Below are 23,987 nucleotides of genomic sequence, written 5' to 3'. Positions count from 1 at the left end.
ATGCCATCTATAAATTTGTAGGTAATACATCTGTTGTTGGCAGAATTTCAGATGATAATGAGGAGGCATGCAGAACTGAGATTGGCTGGTTGAGTGGTGTCACTGCAATAACCTTTGACCAAAGAATTGATTGTGGACTTTGGAGAGGGCAAGCCAGGCAGGAGAACACACACCAGTCTTCATGGAGGGGTCAGCAGTGAAAGTAGAAGAAGAAGAATATCTTTATTGTCATTGTTGTGGAGCAATGAAACACAGTTTAGCAGCTCAACATTTTGCAGCATGACAAAGAATATATACATAAAATAAACTCTAAAACCTCAGGAGTGCAGTCCACAATTAATAATATATGGATGGGGGGGTGGTAGGACTATTGCACACCTGCCATTCCTGGAAGTGTGATGCATTTAGCTGCCGCTGTCTTAGGAGGGGGCAGGAGAAGGGAAGGGGGTGTTATATATTTCACTGCTTGTGGGTAGAAGCTGTTAAGAAGTCTCTTTGTTTTCGTCCTTAATGCTCTGTATCTCTTCCCAGAAGGTAGAGGGGAAAACAGGTGATGTCCAGGAAGAGTGGGATCCTTCGAAATACAAGTAGCCTTCTTTTGAAGTCTGCCAGTATAAATGTCTCTGAGGGAGGGTAATGTGCCAATAACCCGCTCTGCTACCCTCACCACCCGCTGCAAGTCCTTCCTGTTCTGTTCTGTGCAGCTGGCAAACGACACTGCACAGCAATACGTCAGGAGGCTCTCTGTAGTTGTCCGATAGAAGTTGATCAGCAGGTGATGAGGGAGGAAAGTAGTGAACAGTCACAGCTTCCTGGGTGCCAGAATCTCAAGGATCTATTCCTTGCCCAATATATCAATGCAGTCAAGAAGAAGGCATGCCAGTGGGTATACTTCATTCAGAGTTTGAGCTGATTTGGTATGTCACCAAAGACTTAAGCTAATTTCTACAGATGTACTATGGAGAACATTCTGAGTATTCTACGCACAGAACACATTTCAGGAAATTGATCACTTAGCTGACCTTCTGCTACCTGCCTACAGGCAGAGGCTAAATAGCAAGGGTCCAGAAATTAGGAGAACAAAGAGGTGTTCAAGGGAGGAAGAGGAGCGGCCATGGAATTGCTTTGAGTTGGTGGACTGGGCCGTGTTCAAGGACTCATGGTGGATCTGAATGGATACACCATAGTTTCATGGACTTTATGAAAACAGTTGTAGAGTCCCTACAAAATTATTCAGAGACTTCCCCAACCAGAAGCCTGGATGAACCACAATCCGCTGAGGGCCAGAACAGAAGCATTCAAGTCTGGCGACCAAGAGAGTTACAAGAGGTCCAGGTACAATCTCCAGAAAGCCATCTCATGGGTGAAGTGGCTGTTCCGTACTAAACTTGATCAATGAAGGATGCTTGACAATTGCAGTAGGGTTTGAATGCTATCACCTCTTGCAAAATGAAACAAGCACCATAGCTGACAACAAGGTCTCACTTGCAGATAAGCTCAAGGCCTTCTATACTCATTTTGATGATCAAAGCATGAAGGAACCAACACAAACTCCTACAGCCCAATGACCCTGTGATTTCAATTTCTGAGGCCAATTTGAAAGCATCCTTCAGGAGCATGAGCCCGTGAAAAGCACTTGGCCCAGATGGGGTACCTGTGCTGATCAACTGGCTGGAGTGTTCACAGGGATCTTTAGTCTCTCACTTCGGTAGTCTGAGGTACCCACTTGCCTCAACGACTATCGTCCAATAGCATTTACATCCTCAATGGTGAAGTGTTTGGAGAGTGTGATGATGAAACTTCTGCCTGAGAAGTGATTTGGATCTACTCCAGTTTGCGTACTGGCACAACAGGTCCATGTCACATACCATTTCATTGACTCTTCACTCAATCCTGGAACATTGGATAGCAAAGGTGCAGAGGATGACATTACTATCACAGGTCAGATCAAAGGTGATGACAATCAGCATAAAGGAGGGAGATTGAAAGTCTGGCTGAGTGGTGCCACAACAACCACCTCTCACTCAATGTTAGCAAGATGAGGGAGCTGATTATAGACTTCAGGAGAAGGAAACTAGAGGTACATGAGCCAGTCCTCATCGGAGGGTCAAAGATGAAGGTCACTAACTTTAAATTCCTCAGTGGAGATTTTTAAGGATATTATGAGTGCAGTAGATAGAGGGGAAGAGGTGGATGTTGCATACTTGGATTTCCAGATAAGTTGCAGTATAAGAGACTCGTCAGGGATAATTTATCAGCATGGATAGAGGACCAGTTAACCAATAGAAGGCAGAAAGTTGGGATGTATGAATGTTTCTCAGGTTGGCAGTAGGTGGTGGGCAATTGCCGACAGGGGTCAGTGCTGGGCCCACAACAGTTCATGATATACATTAACGATTTGGAAGAGGGGGCTGAATGTACTGAATTTTATGTTTGCTGATGACACTAAATTGAATGGAAAAGAAAACTTCCGCAGAGGAAGCAGTCTGTGCGAAGATGACTGAGCAAGCAGATGGAGTACTTACCGAATCTCAAAAGGTTGACATAGAGAGGAAGTTTCAAATAGTGGGAAAGTCTAAGATCAGAGGCCACAGCCTCTGAATAGAAGGACATCCGTTTAGAACAGAGATTATTTTAGTCAGAGGGTGGTGAACACCGTCATTGTCGTTGGGTATATTTAAAGAGGCATTGATAGATTCTTGATTAGTAAGGACATCAAAGGTTACAGGGAAAAGGCCAGAGAATAAGGCTAAGAGGGGAAATAAATCAGCCATGATCGAATGGTAGAGAAACTCAATGGGCTGAATGGCCTAGTTCTGCTCCTATGTTTTATGGGTTTATTGAGTAAAATATTGGTATATACAAGATACTAACTTACCTCATATATACAAGATACTACTTTGGAAGTGGTGGCCAGAAAGGACTACAATCTACAAATCAATGAATTCAAATAAATCAAGGGCAGTGGAAATCAATTGTCTTTGTTCTTGCCATGAGGTTGATGGGACAGAGTCTTCCATTTTGTGAAGCTGCTCTGTGTCCTCCATCTTGTGAGCTCATTTTGCTTGGCTGAATCAGTGTTTTAAAGGAGAGACAACAATACTCCAGGTAATCTGCTGGACAAGAGATCATTTTGAAATAATAAGTTATTTGTGAAGTGTTCTGTGATATAATATGTAGGTTTGTGAATGGTGCTGTTTGTGTCTTCCCTGAGAGATTTGAGCTGGTTACTGGTTTGGAAACAGATTTAGAACAAAAACCCATATATTACCAGTTATCACTTGTGGAAGAGGGCAATAAATGGATACTGGCTTGAACCAGGGCCAATAAGATGATATAGGTCAGTCAGGTGACCTAGAGACAAGAAGATTGAAACACAACATTTGAATCGAAAGAAGTGATAAAAGGAGCTGCGAATGTAAAGCAGCAACAACTCTCCAGAGACCAAGCTTCGCAGACATGATAATAAAGGTACTTGTCAGTAGATACAGATTCTCTCTGTGCCTAACTGATCATTATTACTAAGAAGTAATCCTTGTAACAAGGAAAAATAGATCATCATCTTGTGATCAATAAATGAAAGATTGCAGCATGCTGTGGTGCTGAGTGACTTGGGAATCCTTGTGCATGAATAGTAAAGATTAGTTTGCAGGTGCAACGGTTTTCAAAAAGGCAAATTGAATGCTGGCCTTCATTGTTAGGGAGGTAGAATTTAAGAGCAGATATATTAATTATATTTTAGGACAAACGTTTTATATTACACAAGGCTGCTGATCGGTCTTTCTGTTTCAAAAAAACATGGTGTGCTATCGTCAGATAGTGACCATTGATCATATGTGGTTCACGTAAGTAACCGTAGTAACAGGAATAACTTTTAAAGATAAGAATTTTATCACTGAAGCCAAAAACGCTTGAACTTTATGAGCCTATTTGTATAGAAGCATGTGATGTTAATGGGAAACTTTGCTGGGTGAATTATTCATTTCAGTAAAGTCTGAAATGGTTTTAACATTTGAAAACGATTTTAATTGCATGGCCTACTGTTGACAAGTCTGGGAAGCTATACTTCTGATAGCCCATTTCTTGAAAGTAAATGAAAATGTCAATGATTTAATGCTATTTCATCTTGGTATTGTCCTGTTCCACATCCTGTTTATTTATTTATTTATTGGGATACAGCATAGAATAACCCCTTCCGTCCCTTCGAGCTGCGCTGCCCAGCAACCCCCGATTTAATCCTTGCCTAATCGGGGACACTTTACAATGACTATTTAACCTACAAACCAGTATGTCTTTGGACTGTGGGAGGAAACAGAAGCAACTGATGGTGTAACATAAGGTGCTGGAACTGCTCAAGTCAGGTAGGCATCTGTTAATATTTCAGTTCAATGACATTTCATCAAAATCGTTCTTATAATAGGTTATCCACCTGAACATTGCCTATTTCTCACTTCAGAGATGACCAGCCTGAAGTATCCAATGCCAATTTTGTGTTGAAATAAGGATGTCAGTTTGCCTCCACCATGTGGAAGATGGAGGTAGTGCACAAGACTTGGTTAAATATGTGTATCACAATGTGAACTTCAAATATCATTACTGGGACCTTCTTATTCGTTACGAACTGCCGTGGTCATTGACAGGAGTCTAACCCTTAAAGGCACCTAGATGAAATTTTATTTGTGGCCCTCTTAGCAGTGATCTGTCTGTTGGTTAATGGTGAAATCTGTTTCAGCTTCTCACACCAGAAGATTAATAGTTGGAGGGCAGAGACCTCAACTAGAAGTAAGTTAACTACCAGTTTTAAAGTACCGGTATAGGTACCAGTTTGGGCCAAGAGGAAAGGTATGGTTAAGAAGGGTCAACACTTAAAATCAGTTACAGGGAGCCACATGTGATTTTGAAATAAAAACCTTCAAAAATGGGCAAATGTGTATTTGCATACAGAACTCTTACGCTAAATACAATGAAGTGACTTAATTTCCAGATTCATTGGACAACAATTAGCAGGAAGGTACAGAACATTTCATAACATGTACCTAAAAGGAAAAAATTGCATGCTAAGGACATGTTGAAGGAGGGGAGCCCCAAGGACATTTCATCCTGTCTTTATTTCTTTGTGTCCATTGAAAGAGAGAAACTTTGAGATTCATCATTTGGAATCCCTCACATGCATGTCACTGATCACATCACAAATTTCATTATATAAAATATGCTCACACATACAATTAAACCTTTAAACAAAAATCAAAATGATGTGATGCTGGAAATGTGAATTAAAAACAAAAAATGATAGAACTATTCTGCAGATCAGGCAGCATCTCTGGTGAATGCAGAATGGGTAACTGCTTTGTAGAGCACCCATATTTAATCTGATGGCCATTAAATTCTCCATTGTGCTGCCAATCTGACCCATCTATCTACAGGCCCTGCACTGTAATAACAAGGTTATCAAACAGGACTTCATCTTCCATCTGGCTTGTTGCAATCTTTGGGACTCAAAAAGGAATATTACAACTTCAGGTGACTTGTTTTCTTGATTTGTATGAGAACTGGCCATTTTTGCTTCAAGTCATCAATCTGGTACATTGGCTTCAATTTTTCCTCCCCTCACTAACACACCCTAATCTGGTGAGCACTTGCTATGGCACAGTATTTTATGAATATTGTGTTTGTTTGCATTCTCACTTTCTCTTTGCCACTATTTCATGACCTTTCTTCATTCTTTATCTCCCCCTCCCCCCACCATCCCCAGTAATCCATTGATCAGCTCCACAATTTATCCTTTGGCAGTATTGGTATCACCCTGTCCCTTCTTTTTCTTTCTTTCTTTCTCTCTCCCCCTCTCTGTCCCCCCCCAACACACACACCCCACCCTGCAATTTATAGCTATAGCTTCTCTCTTTCCAACTCTGATAAAGGACCTTGTAAATATTTCTCTTTCTCCAGATGCCATCTGACCTGAGTGTTTCCAGCATTTTCCATTAAATTGTTAACTCATTAATTAAAATTATTCAAATAAAATCTTTCTGACAATGTTTTTCTTTTTTATTTTGAATACGTGCTTGTTACATTTCATTCAAGATTCCTGGACGTCAGATCATCTTCCCCAGACATTATTTGCACTGTAATGGGCAGTTAACATATTCAGCAACCACTTAATTTCTTGGCCAACCGTGGGTCTTTACGAATCTTGTCATCCAGGTCCAGGTATTTGTTTGGTGCTGCCTCTTTGTGCCTGCAAGCAAACAGCATTAACCTCAGTACGTATTTGTAGACGGAATGAAACCAACCCATCACAATATGTGTTTATGTCTTCAATCACAGGCAGTAGAGAAGCCTTGTGGCAGCAACAATGAGATACAGATTCAAATCCTGAGCAAATTGATGTGAGAAGTTTTCTCTCATACTGTAGGTGTCAGGGTGAAATACAAAATAAATTTGAGAAATGTTGGTGCAGTTTCCAGAAACTGTCAAACCTATAGCACATCAATAATCTGCGATCCTACAACTTAAATTACCAATGGCTCTGCATCTCTCTCACCGGGTTATGTTTCCCTGAGAATCGGCAGTCCCACACTCTCACCCACTGCCTCCACTTCAAGTCTTGCTGGACCTCACAACTACCCCCACCCCAAAGACGTACCAAGTTCAATGGCAAATTCATTGCAAAACTCTTTGACATCATAAAGAACCTAATTAAAAGGGTCCCGGAAGATTTGCCAGAGCCCCAAGCGTGGGGAATTCTTGTAGTTCTACTGCACTAATTGACACTAATTTGACAACCTTATGGAGATGTGGGAAATGAAAGTGTCACAACAATATAAGAGATTGGCCCTTTGAGACTGAGATGAAGTGTATTTATTTTTTCAGTGCTTGGAGTCTTTGGAAATCTCCACAGAGCTGAAGATGCACAGACACTAAGAACATTCAGAGCTGAGAAAGAATCTTTGAATATGATATCAAAGGTTATGGGGTCTGGACAATAAAACAGAATTAAGAGCAATAACTCAGTCAGCTGTGATCTTGGTGCACAATAGGCTAGAGGGGCCTTTATAAACCTTGCTAGATCATTTGGGTGTCTGGGCACAATTCCATTCTCGATGTACACTCAATGGCCACTTTATTAGATACACCTGCTCATTAATGCAGGTATCTAATCAGCCAATCATGTGGCAGCAACTCAATGCATAAAAGCATCCAGACACGGTCAAGAGGTTCAGTTGTTGTTCAGACCAAATATCAGAATGGGGAAGAAATGTGATCTAAGTGACTTTGACCATGGAATGATTATTGGTGCCAGTTGGGATGGTTTGAGTATCTCAGAATCTGCTGATCTCTTGGGATTTTCATGAACAACAGTTTCTCAAGTTTATAAGAGAATGGTGCGAGAAACAAAAGAAAAATCCAGTGAGTGGCAGTTCTGTGGGTGAAAACATCTTATTAATGACAGAGGTCAGAACAGAATGTCCAGATTGGTTCAAGGTGACGGTAACTCAAATATCATCCATTACAACAGTGGTGTGTAGAAGTGCATCTCTGAACGTGCAACATGTTGAACCTAGAAGTGGATGGGCTACAGCAGCGGAGGACCATGAACATACACTCAGTGGCCACTTTAGGTACAGAAGCCACCCAATAATGTGGCTCTGTAAATATTAGGCCATATTCAGAGTATGTTGCTCAATACAAGTCATTGTTCATCTTGGTTAGATCACACTTGTCTGTGTTTGATGCTCAGTGAATATCCCTTCCAGTGGTAATCACTGTCCCAATGTTTATATCATCACAAAACATTATACAGTGACTTCATGTAAAATTGAATCGCCTCCAAATTAAAGTATTAAAGCATCATCAGACACTAGCATATCTGTTAGCACTGATCCAGCATGGAACCTGAATCAGGTTCCTTCATATAAACCAAGCAATTTTATCTTTACATGTCAAGGATGATTTAACAAACAGGATTTCAAAGCACAAGTGTATGGGAATGTTAAATTCTGGGACACTGGAGAGGAATGGATATATCCACTCAGAATATACATGGTAGGGAAATGTAGATTAGGCAAAATCTGTGATTGAAAATGAGCCATTTTGTTTGGAATATTTTCCTCACAATATTGGTACTCAGACCTGTTGGATAAATCATCTAAATCAAGTCAGTATTTGATTGACTGAAAGACATGATTGTTAAATTATAAAATCATTACTTTAATATTTGTAGGGTATCTAAATAATGAAATTTTCATGTGTGATGAGACTCATATAGCACTGGCTTTTAATTATGTTGGTAAGATTTAAAACTGCTTAAATTGCCTGCAGAAAGGAGTGATAACCAACTTATCAATGGTTCTCTGGTGGCTTCTAGTGTCATGTAAATCACAAGTTCACCCTGCACAGCGCAGTTGATGGAATGCAGCCCGCTCCTAGTCAGAAGCTCCAGGAAAACAGCAGCAGTTGAGGCAGTGTTGTAGCATTTCAACATCTTCCCAATACTCGGCCACAAAGACTACAGGCAGATTTCCTGCAAAGCCAGGGACAGATGTAGAGGATTGTATGTTTATGGAATGAGCTACCAGAATAGTTCAGTCAGGTACACTAACAACATTTCAAGGTCATTTGGACAGGTACATGGATAAGAAAGAATTAGAGGGATACGGGCTTAATGGGTCAAATGGGATGAGCTTGGATGGGCACTTGGTTGACATGGATGAGTTGGGCCTGCTTCTGTGCTGTATTGCTCTCTCACTTAGTTCCTGGGTATTGCACCACATTGGTAGGTAGAGATTCCTAATAGCCAAAGGTATCAGCACAACTCTACCAGCAAATCAGCATTGTAAGAGGAGAGGAAGCACCAAAGATGATATTATAATCTTGCATGGAGACTAAACACTGATAGGGATCAGTAACAATGAACGCTCTGATTCAGTAAAATCAGAAAATGTTCGCAGTATCCATAGAGGGAGAAAGAGGCGCAACATTTCAGATAAATGACTCCAACTTGCCTGGAGACCGGAGTGATGAAAGATCATCAACCTGAAAAGTTGATGTTCTTTCTCCTCCAGGTGCTGACCATCACCAACATTTTCTGCTTTAATTTCATATTTCTGGAATCTGTAGTTTTTTTGGTTTGGCTTTTCAGTGTTGTTCAATGATAGAGCATTAATAGTGAAATGAGGATTCTTACTTGTTGAGGCGCATTTCAAGGATGTGGATTCGAAACATGGCCTCAGAGCAGTAGGACAAATAAGCCTGTTCATCTTCCTTGGTCATAGACATCTGGTTCTGCTGGTACCATTGCTGTTTATTCTGGAGCTCTAAGGCCTCCTAGAAAAAAAGAACATGAGGGCGCGAAGCAGCTAATAGTGGCACACCATTACTGAGGAAGCCAGTTCTAGTTGGACTGCTTTGTTACTTGCCTATTGAAACTAAAAGATATTCATTGAATTTAATTCTTAGCCAAAGTTCTGTGCCATTGATTCAAAGCATAAGCTTCAATTCCACAGAAGTAGCTAAGTCAAGTTTATTGTTGTATGCACAAGTACATGTATGCACAGATGCAAAAGAAAACTTACTTGCAGCACCATCACAAGCTCATAACATCAGAGAAGCAGCAGTCACAAGAAAAATATAAACATAAATTATCCACAAGAAGAAAAACACACTATTGGGACAAAAAAATATATTTTAGTGCAAAGTGATCAGAATGGTCGTAGCATTACTAAACTGCAGATGTGATTAGGATTTTGCTGGTTGTTTCAAGAACCAAATGGGTGAAGGAAAGTAGCTGTTCCTGAAACTGGTGCTGTGGGACATCAGGCTTCTGTACCTCCTGCGAGAAGATGGCTTGGCCTGGTAGGTGGAAATTTTGATGACAGATATTGACTTTTGAGGCTTCACCTTCTGTGGATACTACCAATGGGAATGGGGTTCTGTGCCCATGATATATTGAGAAAAGTCCAGTACTCTATAGCTTCTTGCATTCCCAACCATTCAAATTCCTTGTTTTGAGACAGCATTCTCGAGATATGCATCTTTTCTGGGAAGTTCTTTCAGTAGAACCTGTTTGCTTACATGTTAATTGGCACATATCCAGTTGAGTTGTGGGTTTGCCTCTGCACTTTTATCTTCTCCAGATGGTGGTGTGGATTTTATTTCAACAGGAACTGCCACATCAGATTACCCCACGTAAATGTTTAGTTGTAATATCTGGAATGTTCTCAAACTTTGACTTTTTTTTAATTGAGTTAAGTACGGAATAGTCCCTTCTGTTCTTTTGAACTGTGCCACCCAGCAATCCCCCAATTTAATCCTAGCCTAATCACAGGACAATTCACAATGACCAATTAACCAACTAGCTAGTATGTCTTTGGACTGTGGCCATGGAATATCACAAACAAAATGCTGGAGGAACTCAGCAGATCAGGCAGCATCCATGGAAATGAATAAATAGTCAAGGTTTTGGGCAGAGAGGGAAAGGGAAGGGGGAAAATACCAAGTTGCAGAAATCAGTGTACATGCCGTGAGGTTGGAGGCTACCTAGACAGAAGCCATTTCTTATATGGTGTGGTTGATTTGATTTTTTTGCTATTGATTCATTCTTCCTTGGCTTTTCCTCTGTATGTTTTCACTTTTCATTCGCACATCTTCTCCCAACAGTGGAACTGAATATTATCATCCAGAATTTGGTCTACGAGTAGAGCATTCTTTTCTCTGAGAACTCGTACAGCCTTCAGTCTGATTTCTATACTTTTGTTTCTGTTCTCTTACTGTGTCAGCACTATTTCCTTTCCCAGACCTGACCTGGAGGTTTGACTGCTGAGCAGTCAGTATCTTTATCTGTTTACTCGTGCTTTCCTGTGATCTGACTGTACCTACGTATAACCTGGGTTGTAGTGACCTATGCACTCCTAATCAATGTTTTCTGTGTGAGCGTGTATGCTGAGCTGCAAATGACTAAGCCTGCTGATCTTGAATTTGCATTTATTGGCTATGGTTCAAAGCTTCGTAATAAAATCACGAATAGACTATTGCCTCAGGCTTTGGAACCTGCCTCAGCAATTCTGGTGATTTGATTTCTCTTTTAGGTGCATCCTCAATTTCCTACCTATTCTCTGACTTCTGGAGAGGTGCATCATTTTCTCTCCTGCCATAGAAGGAGGTAGCTAACTTTCTCTTCATCAATTGTACTTTTCAGAAAGCTGCTGAATGTCACATTACATCTTGTTTCAATTCTCTGAGGCTTCGATAGCATCTTGGGGATTCCAGTCCCCCCACTACATTTCAATGGTTTTCCCAAACAATAGCATGTTTAAACTTGGAAAAAATTAGGAGCGGTACTATGGATTCTTCAGTTAAATTAGAAGAGACTTGGAGGCCATTTATTCAATATTTTCATATGATGTAAGTTGACCATTTCTGAATCCTTTGTAGTAATTTTTTGTTCATGTATAGAGGAGCGGAGTTAACTTCAAATAATAATTTTAGCCAAGGAAATATGGCAGGCCAATCTTTGTTTTTTTTTAGTTTAGGGTTTTTTTTTCTGTTTATAAAATATCTTTTTCATGCTTAGTTAGTAAGAGATTGGGAGGCTAAACTACATTTGTTACTTGGAATCTGTGCTTGTACATGTTAACCGTTATTAATGTAATCCTGATCTCTTTGTATCATTATTATTATAGTTATGTTTATTAATTTGAAACTTAATAAAAAGATTGAAAAAGACAGAAAAGCATCTTGGGCTTCCTGTTCATCGTAGCTAGAATTGCAGCCACCTTTCAGACCGTCTTCTTCTTAAGGAAGAGGTAGCATTGAAGTTACATGTGTACGATATTATTTAATGCAGGGTAGTTGTTGCACATCAGCTATCATGGAGAGTTAACAGAGTGAGGCCTTGATCCACTGACAAGACAAATGAAACCCAGACCTTGCACAAGTGTTAACCAACAACACACAGAGCTGTGAATGCACATAGATGTTCTCTCACACACACACACACACATACACACACACACACACCCTTTCAGCCCAGCACTTGAGTGTGGAAAGAATGTCATTAAGCTAGAAAAGATGCATAAAAGATTCACGATGAGATTACCAGGTCTGGAAGATATGAGTTATAAGTAGAGGTTGGATAGGTTGGGGCTTTTCTTTCTCGAGCATAAAAGGCTGAAGGGTGAAAAGCTATAGAGTTTTATAACATCATCAGGGACATAGATACACTGAATCTTTTTCCCAGGGTGGAAAATCTAAAATGAGAGGGCGTAAGTTTAAGGTGAGAGGGAAAGATTTAAAGGGGATCTGGGGGCAGCGTTCTCACGCAGATGGAGGTGGGAATGTTAAATGAACTGCAGAGGTGGGTACAATTACAATGTTTAAAAGACATTTAGCCAGATTCCTGGATAAGGGAGGACGGAAGGCTCCGGTAGACAGGTTAGTCAGCATGGATCAGTTGGGCCAAAAGCCCTATTTCCTTGCTGTTTAACTATGATTCTATGAATAATGCTAAGAAAATTCAGCACCTTCTCAAACCGATTTTGAATGATGTTAGCTTTATCAATCAGCCTCTGCTTCATGTCTGCTAGACAGTCATTGCGGAGCTTGATGGCTAGCTTCCTGGTGATTTTTCTGGGCTGTCCCAAACGAGCAAGGAATGGTGCGAGGTAATCCACCTCTTCCTCAGCCTGCCGTGACCGCTGCTCCTCCTCCCTAAGCATCTGAGAAACAAAGATAGTAATAAATGGCTGGCATCGTTTGGAAACAACAGGGGGTTATATTTAACTGGGCAGCTGATGTAGGAAGACAATTCATTTTTGAACCCACTCCATTTGTATTACAGCTAAATTTCATGGAATAATGATCAACATCAGTGTTTTTTCTGTAATACCAACTTTTTTCTCAACTGCAACTGAGAAGGTGAAGAAGATATTACTTTAATAAGGTCAATACAGTAAAAGAAAGAATAGATGATTCAGAAAGTCAGCGTGAATAGGCAAAAGAAGGGAAAGATGACATGAAGCAAGGATGTTCCAGTAAAGGAGAACACTGATTAGCCATAACAAAGACACATGGCACGTTAGACTGTAGGAAGGCTGTAAAGAGATAGAATGCATGTAGGTGGACAAATATGAAGCTTACCAGAACTAGAAAGTTAAATCCCCAAAAGCACTGTCCAAAAGACAGTAAATAAAAGTCGGAGAGAATTTGGTAGCTAAAGTTGACGGGATAGCTTATTTTTTGTTTGAATCTCGTCCAGTTGTGTGAAAGATAAAGTACAACTGATTTTGTAGTACTTTTTTTGAATTAATCTATTGGTAGATTTTATTCTATCAGGAGGGTGTGGTTTCCAGGAATTTCAGAATGTTTCAATTGATCAGCAGCTCATGAGGCAAATAGTTGGACTTGCTACTCTGTGAATGAACAAGTAAACAGGCACCAAAGGATTCAAGTATCTCACTCATTACAATCTTCCATAGAAGTCAAGTAGTTAAAGAAAAAGCACTGCACAATATTATGAAGAGTGTGACATTCAGACCTGGCACACTGTCAGCAGGATTCAACCAGAACAATGAAAAAAGTAGCACAATTAAGCTCACTGCATTGACAAAGTAGAACTTCATCACAATTCAAAGACTCATGGTGGAATGAGGGCAAGGTCAGGCTGGAATGTAGAACATATTCCAATACTGTAATGTCTGATAACATACAGGCCTAAAATATTCTTGTGCCATATCCAAAAAAAATCAATGTTCACAGGAAAAAACAAATACATTAATGTGGGGTTAGTGAAAATCAAGATATAAGAATATAAAATATAGGAGCAGGAGTTGACCATGCACCCCTTTGTATCTGCTCCACCATTCACCAAGATCATGGCTGATCAAACTCAGTACAATTTTCTAGCAAAATATCTCATTGATCTACATTTTGAAAGAAGTCAGCAGGCTAAGGATTCTAAAATCTACAGATTAAATAAATTTCTCATCCCAGTCATAAAAAATGGCTTTTTCCATATTCTGAGGTAATGATAACTCATAATCCAGGGGAACATCCACTCTGTGATAGAATAATATCCACTTGCCTGAACATGCTGTGCTATACACTGTCAGGATAGATCTATAGAGTCTCTCAAAACCAAAGGTGGAGGAGTATGCCTCATGATCAACTCCTCCTGGTGTACAAATACATCAATGCTGTCCCAGTTCTGCTCACCAGACCTGGAATATCTCATAGTTAAGTGCCGTCCATTTTGCCTACCATGGGAGATTTCCATGATCTTTTTGGTAGCAGTATGCACTCCACCTCAGGCCAATGTCAATCAGGCTTTAGATGATCTGAGCAATAGGATCAACATGCATGAAACATACCCTAATGCCTTCACCAACGTTTTGGGGGATTTTAACCAGGCCAGTCTGAAAAAAATCACGAAGCAATTACCATCAACAGATCAATTATAATACCAGAGGATACAACGCACTGAACCATTGCTACACACCATCAAGAACGGCTACCATGCTACTCCACGCCCCCACTTCGGGAAGCCTGATCACCTGGCTGTACTTCTACTCCCTGAGTGTAGTCAGAAACTGAGGACTGCAGTACAGTGGTGAGGACCAAGGAGGTTTGGACAAGGGAAGCACAGGAGTGCCTACAGGACTGCTTTGAATCAGTGGTCTGGGCCATATTCAGGGATTCATCTTCGAACCTGGATGAGTATGCTGCAGTTGTTACCGACTTTATTAAAACCTGTGCGGATGAGTGTGTGCCTACAAAGACTAAATGTAAATTCCTAAACCAAAAGCCATGGATGAACCAGGAGGTATGACATCTGCTGAAGGCTAGATTTATGGCATTCAAGTCTGGCGACCCAGGTCTGTACCAGAAAACCAGGTATGACTTGCGGAGGGCTATTTCAAGAGCGAAGAGACAATTTTGAACGTGGTTGGAGGTGACATCAGATGTACAACAACTCTGGCAGGGTTTGCAAGACATTACTTCCTACAAGGCAAAACCCAATAGCATGAATGGCACCGATGCTTCACTACCAGATGAACTCAACACCTTCTATGTCTGCTTTGAAATAGAGAATATAACTACAGCTGTGAAGATCTCTGTTTCAGAGGCCGATGTTATGCTATCTTTAAAGAGAGTGAACCCTCGCAAGGCCGAAGGTCCCAATGGAGTACCTGGTGAGGCTCTCAAAACTTGTGGCAACCAACTGGTGGGAATATTCAAGGAAATTTTAAACCTCTTGCTTCAACTTGCTTCCCACTTGCTTCAAAGAGACAACAATTATACCAGTGCCTATGGAGAATAATGTGAGCTGCCTTAATGACTATTGTCCAGTAGCACTCACAAGTACAGTGATGAAACGCTTTGAGAGGTTGGTCACGACTAGACTGAACTCCTGCCTCAGCAAGGACCTGGACCCACTGCAATTTGCCTATCACCACAATAGGTCAACGGCAGAACCCGTGAACACTACCTCACTTTTTAAAAATATATATTACAGTATTTCTGTTTTGTATGATTCTTAATCTATTCAACATACATATACTGTAAATTATTTATTTCCCCTCCTATATTATGAATTGCTGCAGCTAAGTTAACAAATTTCACAACACATGCCGAGGATAATAAACCTGATTCCGATTCTAACAACTCTTAAGAAGTTCAACACATTCTGGGGCAAAGCAGACTATTTAATTATCAATGCAGGCATAATCCTAAACAACCCTATGATAGTTGCGCCTCGAGACCAAATTGAAACTCGTAAGTCAGATTTTACACACGCTCTCCCATTGCAAGAGTTAGTAGAATATTAAATAATTAATAAAACATGGATTCTGGACACTCAAATCTATTGTACTTAGGTTGATGGCAGAACCTCTCTGTCCATTAAAACCACTGTACCTAAGAGTGTGATTAAAGGGAAAGAACCCTCTGTTTAGAACCATTTTCCACAGCATTTCTAGCAGGAATTTCTATCTGTAACCATAGGAACATGAACCCCAAGGAACTATTTTGCAGCCTTGATCACAATAGCTCTGCTAAAGTATGACATTGTGTAGAAGCTCATACAACATTCCTAACTGTTTGCCATGCAACATCTTTTACCCATCACCTCATCATGTTTCTTCTGAGTTTTCCAAGGCTTTGAAAGGGGGACTGGCAGTCACCGTTACACAACAGTGATTCTTACCTTAATCCATTTTATCCTCAATTGCCACTGAACAAGATAAGTATGTGTTTCTGATCAGGGTATCCTACACTGAAGTGCCTTTGTTCAACGTATCCATCACATAAATTGAAATATCACAAATGCAAATAGCATGGCTGGACTATTACACTAATCAAAGCATCTCATGCCTGACCATCACTAGAGCAACCAGATGGAGCCCAAACAAGGCAAACATAATTAACTGTCACTACAGCAAATGGATTTGTTAAGAGTGTATTGAGAGCATTCTAAAATGCTCAGCAGTCACAGAATCATTACTATAAACAGAGCATACAAAGCTTCATGACCACCAGGGCAATTGGATTGTTTTATTATTGTCACATATTCCAAATGCAATGAAAAACTTTGTTAGAATGCACCACATAAAAACCTGATGCAGTTACAGGTAAAGTGCAGTGCAAGTAAACAAATCGAGTACAAGGTCCACAACAAGGTAGATTGGGAGATAAAAATTCATCCTCAGCATTTGAGAGGCTTGTTGGGAGAGGGAAGAAGAGAAAGTGACCTTGGTGAGAGGGGATCTTGATGATGTTAGATGCTTCCCCAAGGCAGTGTGGATGATGTCAATGAAGGGAAGGCTGGTGTGCCTGATGGACTAGGCTGATGCAGTGTTGGGCAGAGCAGTTTCTATACCAAGGTGTGATGCAGAGAGTTGTGATCACAGCTCAGCACATCATGGAAACCAGCTACCCTTCTATGGACTCTGCCTACAGTCCTTGCTGCCTTGGTTAAGTAGCCAGTCCTTGCCTTGGTTAAGTAGCCAGTCCTTGCCTTGGTTAAGTAGCCAGCATAATCAAAGACTCCTTCCTATCACAAATGTTCTCTCCTCTCACCCCTTCCAATGGAAGAAGATACAAAACCTAACCAGGCTCAAGAATAGCTTTTATCCTGCTATTGAATGGATCACTTGTACAGTAAGATGCTCTCAAAACCTACCTCACTGTAATCTTGCTCCTTATTGTCTGCACTGCACTTTGTCTGTAATTCTGTATTCTGTAATTACTTTTTCCTTGTACTCCCTCAATGCATTGATTTGATAACATGATCTGCATGGGTAGCAAGCAAAACAAAGTTTTTCATTGTACATTTACCCAAGCTATTTTTTAATTTAGTCTAATACTGCACATAAATGATGGATATCATCTTCTGTAAGCTTCCTAAAATGAGGATGTTAGATTTCTTATTTATTTTTTACATTTCCTTACTATGTAGAAAGTGGTTATTCAGACAAAGGAGTCCATGGCAGCCCCACAGCAGTCCCATTTTCCCACTTACCTCCTGTAATTTACTTTTGCACACGTGCTCATTAACTCCCCTAGATCCTACCACCCACTGACACCAGATACAGTTTGCATTGGCCAATTAACTTACTAGCAGATAAGTCTTTGTTACATAGGAGGAAACTGTATATCCCATGGGAACTTCATTCAGTAAAGAGTGTGCAAACTCTATATTAAGAGATCAAATTCACAATAACTACATGTTCTTGAATCAAAGATAGCAGCTTGGACATATCATTTGTACTCTAAGAAGATCTTCCCATCTCAGTTGCTAACATAATCCTCCAAAATACTTTATTTTTCATGCACTTTTTTGCTATTCAGTAGAGACAAAGCCATTTTCCCATCTGCCATTTCTCAGCCCATTTTACCAGCTGATCCAGATCTTGTTGCAAGCTCTATTAGGCTTCCTCGCTGTCCACTACACCCACAGAAGGTGCAGAAGATGTTTGCCAGTAAGATTCCCTTGCTTCTCAGTCCAATTAGTTTATTTATTCCTCAATACATAGGTGAGCTCCTTACTTCTGCAGTTAGAGTATTCCATCAATTTATTAACATGAAGATTAATTCCACACTTACACATAGTCTACTAATGTCTTTTTGGATTTAGTCTAATAAGCCATGTATAAAAATGCTAAACACCATTCTTCAAGTTTGAATCATCTCTTTTCAAAATCTTGTGTCCCTTAGCTACATTGCCCAATCCTGGATGTTTCTACAAGCCCCAGTTGTGTAAACAGAACACAGTGTTCAAATCAAAGCCTATCATGCTGGTAGGTTTTAGACTTAAACTGTACTGATTTAGTAACATTGCTTTGCTACTTGTTTGCCTTCTCAACTGATGCTCTACAAAGATTTGGACTGGCTGCATTTTTGTCTGGGATCACCTCATCAGTTTATTTTCCTTATTCCTTGTTAATATAATCATTCAGCAAAAAAAAAACAAACTGCTGGAGGACCTGAGTGGATCAGGCAGCATCTGTGGAGGCAGAGAGATGGTCCAACATTTCATTCAGTTTGCATTAATTTCTGTTTATTTCAACCCTGAATGCATGCATCCTACTAAGATTTCCCTTTGATCCTATTATACAGGATACAGGTTTTCTGTTGCATTTGCCATTTTCCCATATGACTTGAAGAAGACCATTTTGGACAATCAAGTCAATGGCAGTTCTGAGCAATCCCATTTTCCTATGAATTTTTCACATTCCCATTAATTGCCTCAGATTCTACCATTCACCTGCACACCAGGGGCAATTTACAGTAGCCAATCAAACTACTGTAGGAGTGTCAACAAAGATCGACTCAAATGTAATTACTTCTAATATACACTTTATTCCAATGCAAACAAATGGCGATATCATATATATTTATATATATATATATATCAGGAAAAACCCGCCCAAAACGTAACAATGTACAACTTAATACATAACATATCTGGCGAACTTAACCCTTAACAGCCTGTCTGAATTCTGCCTGATGAAATTAAGGAGTCCCTACACTACCAACCAGCAATCTTTAGGATTTGCCTTTTAAGTCTACAATAGAGGTGCTGCTAGCCATTTATTTGAACTGGCTGCATTTTATTTTATAAATTGGCCATACAAGAGAAACTAATGTTTGTCTAATACAAACATCTCTCAGTTCAAACAAATACAGAAATTCAATAAACACATGGCAAAAGTTTAATCCTTATGCACTTACAAAGTCAATAACAACATCAGATAAGGAAAATCAAAACAAAACTGCAGATGCTGGAAATCTAAAACAAAAACAGAAAGTGCTGGAAATACTCAGCTATTCAGACCACACCTGAAGGGAAAAAAAGAGTCAATGTTTCAAGTCAGAGAGTTTTCACCTTCCTGAAATATTTCTCTTTCCCAAGAACATTAAACACGTAGGCTACAAAATATTGAGAGATGCATGGATTTTCTGAGCAGCAAATTTCTTCAAGATTTCACCATACTCACCTGATTTCGCCTGTATTCCTTAGCTTTCTCATTTCTTTCTGTGTCATACACCGAGATGGATAGTTCATTCGCCTTACGTTCTGCTGCTCTGTCCTTCAAAATTTCGCGTACCTTAAATAAAGTAATAACCACAATGTTACCTGTCAACTGCATGCTCTTTAAGCTTAATAAATACAGTGATTCCAGTTAACTGGTCCATTGGTTAATCGGGGCAACTGCTTATTTGCAACAACTCTTAAAGAACAAAATCAAATCAAGAAAATATTCTGCGATCCCTTCATTTATTTGAGACACAATACCACATAATTGGGGTAAGTGAGTGTTGCTGAACATTTTCTAACTAGTGTCAGTCATGTGCACGTCGTGTGGCCGTTAGACACTGTATCTTGCTTAGAGTGAACAGTTTTAAATAGCATCACTTGTGTGTTTGTATTCAAAAAGAACTGATTTTTGTCACTGATAGTTGGTGAGTTATAAACAGTAAGACAATTCAGAACTATTTTGCTCACTGCAGTTTCAAGTATTCAGCTTTGGAGATACCAGAAACAGCTGGGAGTGAAAATGAAATGATTTCACTACTTCAACAAATTAGGAACTACAAAGAATTTGAAGGTATGAATGAAAATGAAGATTTGTAGGATGCAATCATTGGAAGCACTGCTTGAAGGCAGTCCCGTATCTGCACTAGGTGTCTGTGCTGATTTTGTTCATTTACAGTCAATTAAAAGAATATGTCAGCATACACTGAATGAATTCCTCCAATGATAACTATCAGGAACTAATACATAGTTTTATAGTATTGTAGTGTTCTAATTTATTCTGTATTTCATTTAAATGCATAACTTGTTACTTAGTTAAACAGTAGTTTGTCTTTTTTATACCTTTTTAACTATTTCCATGAAACTTCAACTAATGGGGGCAGCCACTTAATTGGGCCAAAATGTATTGATCCCAATGTGTCCCAATTAACCAGAACCCACTGTACTTCAAGGCAGAACTGCACTACAAACATTTATCAGGTTTCAATCTCTCACTGCTACAGTCAGAAGTACCCACCTACTTCAAAAAAGCTACAAAAGGCTACAGTGCCCAAGAAGAGCAGTGTGAGCTGCCTCAATGATTATTGTCCAGTAGCACACACATTTATGATGATGGAATGGTTTGAGAGGTTGGTCATGGCTAGAATCAACACCTGTCTCAGGAAGGACATGGACCCAGTGCAATTTGCCTATTGCCACAATAGGTCTACAGCAGATGCAATCTCAATGGCTCTCCACGCAGCTTTGGATCATTTGGACAATGCAAATACCTATGTCAGGTTGCTGTTTATTGAATATAGCTCAGCATTTAACTCCAACATTCCTACAATCCAGATCGAAAAGCTACAGAACCTAGGCCTCTGTACCTCCCTCTGCAACTGGAAACTCGACTTCCTAACCAGAAGACCACAATCTGTGTGGATTGGAGATGACTTCACCACCTCACTGACAATTAACACTGGCACACCACAGGGATGTGTGCTTAGCCCATTGCTCTACTCTCTTTACACTCATGATGTGTGGCTAGGCATAGCTCAAATGCCATCCAAAAACTTACTGATGATACAACCATTGTTGACATAATTTCAGATGGTGACGAAAGGGCGTACTGGAGCGAAATATACAGCACCAGTTAGTTGAGTGGTATCGCAGCTACAACCTTGTACTCAACATCTGTAAGACCAAAGAGCTGCTTTAGAAAGAGTAAGATGACAGAACACAAACCAATCCTCTTAAGGGGATCAGAAGTGGAGAAAGTGAGCAATTTCAAGTTCCTGGGTGTCAATATCTCTGAGGACCTAACCTGGATGCAACGTACTGATGCAGCTATGAGGAAGGCAAGACAGCAGCTATATTTCATTAGGAGTTTGAGGGGATTTGGTTTGCCAACTGAAACACTTGAAAAGTTCTACAAATGTACTGTGGGGAGCATTCTGACTGGCTGCATCACTGTCTGGTATGGGGTAGGGGTGCTATTGCACAAGATCGAAATAAGTTGCAGGAACTTGTAAAATTAGTCATCTCTATCATGGGTACCAGACTCCGTAGTATCCAAGACATCTTCAAGGAGCAGTGTCTTAGGAAGGCGGCGTCCATCATTAAGGACCCCACCACCCAGGACCTGCCCTCTTCACACTGTTACCGTCAGGAAGGAGGTACAGAAGTACACACTAAGTGATTCTGGAACAGCTTCTTCCCCTCTGCCATACAATTTCTAAATGGAATTTGAACCCGTGAACACTACCTCATTACTTTTTTATTTCTGTTAATTTGCACGACTTATTTTAACTATTTAAATTCATAAGTATACTTAATGTAACTCACTTTTTCTCTCTATATATTTACTTATCATGTATTTCATTGTATCGTTGCCACAAAGTTAACAAATTTCACAACATAAGCCGAGATATTAAATCTGATTCAGATTTGTTGTGCATTGTTTCTTTTAATTTATAAATTAGTTCTTGATCTGCATTCAATTTGAAATGTGCATTGTTTGATGTAACGCCTAGGTGCTTTAATTGACTGAGTTTTCCTAATGCTGTACATTGAGTATCAGAAGTAGGTCGGTCTCACTCTCACAGCTAAGTTAGCAAGTTGTGACTTTAAATGCTATTCAGAAGATGGGTGATGGAGCACACATCATCTTTTCGATAATAAGTTTAACCTAGACCTTGTTTGCCTCTTCTACTTTGCTGTGTTCTCACCCACGTGTCTCAAGATTACGTTTAGAAATATTTGTAAATCTGAAATTAACATTGCGTGGCACCTTTTAGAAGAGGAGCCAAGATATCCTTCCCAATGTCCAAGATAATTTGCTTTTAACACATTGGGCCCTATAAAATGGCAAGAAGTAAATTTACTGCTGCATAAGAACGAAAGATAGTCACAGCATTGTCTTAAGCGACATCTTCCTACCCAGCACCAAACAGACATGGAATCTCTGAAGTGAGGAAAGAAAAATAAATTATTGTCAGTCAAAAAGTGTTTGGAATGCCCAGAGAATATTCTTAGAGATACAGCATTGTAACACACCCAATGAGCCACACTGCCTGATTACACCCATGTGACCAATTAACCTTCTAACCTGTACATCTTTGGAATGTGGAAGGAACCCAGAGAAAACCCATGCGGTCATGGGGAGAACATACAAACTCCTTATAGACAGTGGCGGGAATTGAACCTGGGTCGTAGGTGCTGTAGAGCAATTTGCTAACTGCTTCATTACAATACTGCCCCCAGATTGTGGTAAGGATTCTACTACTCCTAACTTTGGCAATCACATTGGTACCAGAATGTTGTCAGCCTGTTGTTTACAATATGGAAATTAGGTCAGAATGATAACTTCTATGCATTTTTTCTGCATGTCTTTGGGAATATAAATAACAAAACAACTGGTGTTTGTATGACACATTCCAATATATTTCAGAAGGCCATTATTAAACAAAATCTGACAAAAGACACAAAGGTGGAGCAATACAAATTATTAAACCTGAGGGGTCAGTTTTGGAGGAAAGCTGAGATCTTGGAGGACTACAAAGGACTGGAAAAGGTACAAAGTAGTTCAAGAAGGCCATGGAGGAATTTAAACACATGGAAGGGAACTTTACACTTAAGGTTGTTGGAATGGGAGACAAGGTAAGTTAACAAGTACAATGGTGATGAGTAAAAGAGCTAGTGTGAATGTTGACTTTGTCAGCAGAGCTTTGTCGAAAGGGGGTAAAAAGCCAGTACAGAAATACTGGAATAGTCAAGACCAAGACAACAAAATCATGGCTAGGAGTTTCAGTGGCTAATTGTGTTAAACAGGGCAGAAACAGGTGGATTAGAGGTGGGAAATCTCAAAGGTCAAGAGGGACATGAGCTCAGCGCTTCCACCCAGGGTCAAAAAATTGTCAGGATGTCTTTGTGCTAATGACGCTCTTCCAAACTGCAGTCAATTTTGCAGTAAAAGATGCCAATTATGCAAACTGTCCAATTTAGTCTCTTAGGGTAGTCAGAAAGGGCAAAGAGTCAATGGCCAGGGAATGGGGAACGTGAGAACCAAACTATTTGATCTTCCTAATATTTAGCAGGAGCCAGTTCTGCTCATCTCCTGGATTCGTCTGCCCAATGGTTTAAAATAGATGCTCAGAGTTGCTTCATTTCCTAAAAAATGTTTTAGTAGTTGATGGATTGAGGTAGAGGCAGAAATTACAAACATTATAAAGGTGAAAGCGGAAGATTTAACAATGATAATATTTATCTTAAAAACACTAATCCATTTTATTTACTTTTATCATCCTCTGTATGACCTTGAGCAGTTTACATCAAAGTAAACTTTGGTTACTGGTATTTCTGTTGCTGTCAAATTTTCAAAGAATTATTGAGAAATAAAAATCAAAGATTCTATCACAGAACAAGATCTTCTGATCATTTATCAAAAGTGCTGCTGATGTCTAATAAATAAGTTTCTTGA

The 23,987-nt window shown here is 39.8% G+C and overlaps 1 protein-coding gene across 2 annotated transcripts in view; it reads right to left on the bottom strand.

Moving 5' to 3' along the window:
* Positions 1 to 6,066: 6,066 nt before the first annotated feature.
* The window catches only part of ccdc135 (coiled-coil domain containing 135), a 104,106-nt gene continuing 86,185 nt past the window's right edge, over positions 6,067 to 23,987 (bottom strand). For both annotated transcript variants that reach the window (XM_063073973.1, XM_063074061.1), the window contains 4 exons: positions 19,491 to 19,601; positions 12,519 to 12,713; positions 9,185 to 9,324; positions 6,067 to 6,235 (listed from right to left, as the gene is read on the bottom strand). In XM_063073973.1, the coding sequence (XP_062930043.1) occupies positions 6,145 to 6,235; positions 9,185 to 9,324; positions 12,519 to 12,713; positions 19,491 to 19,601 (537 nt within the window). In that variant the 3' untranslated portion in view covers positions 6,067 to 6,144. The remainder of the gene's footprint in view (positions 6,236 to 9,184; positions 9,325 to 12,518; positions 12,714 to 19,490; positions 19,602 to 23,987) is intronic.

The sequence above is a fragment of the Mobula hypostoma genome, chromosome 1 (assembly GCF_963921235.1).
Source record: "Mobula hypostoma chromosome 1, sMobHyp1.1, whole genome shotgun sequence".
NCBI lineage: Eukaryota > Metazoa > Chordata > Chondrichthyes > Myliobatiformes > Myliobatidae > Mobula > Mobula hypostoma.
This window is presented reverse-complemented; position numbering and strand designations above follow the sequence as displayed.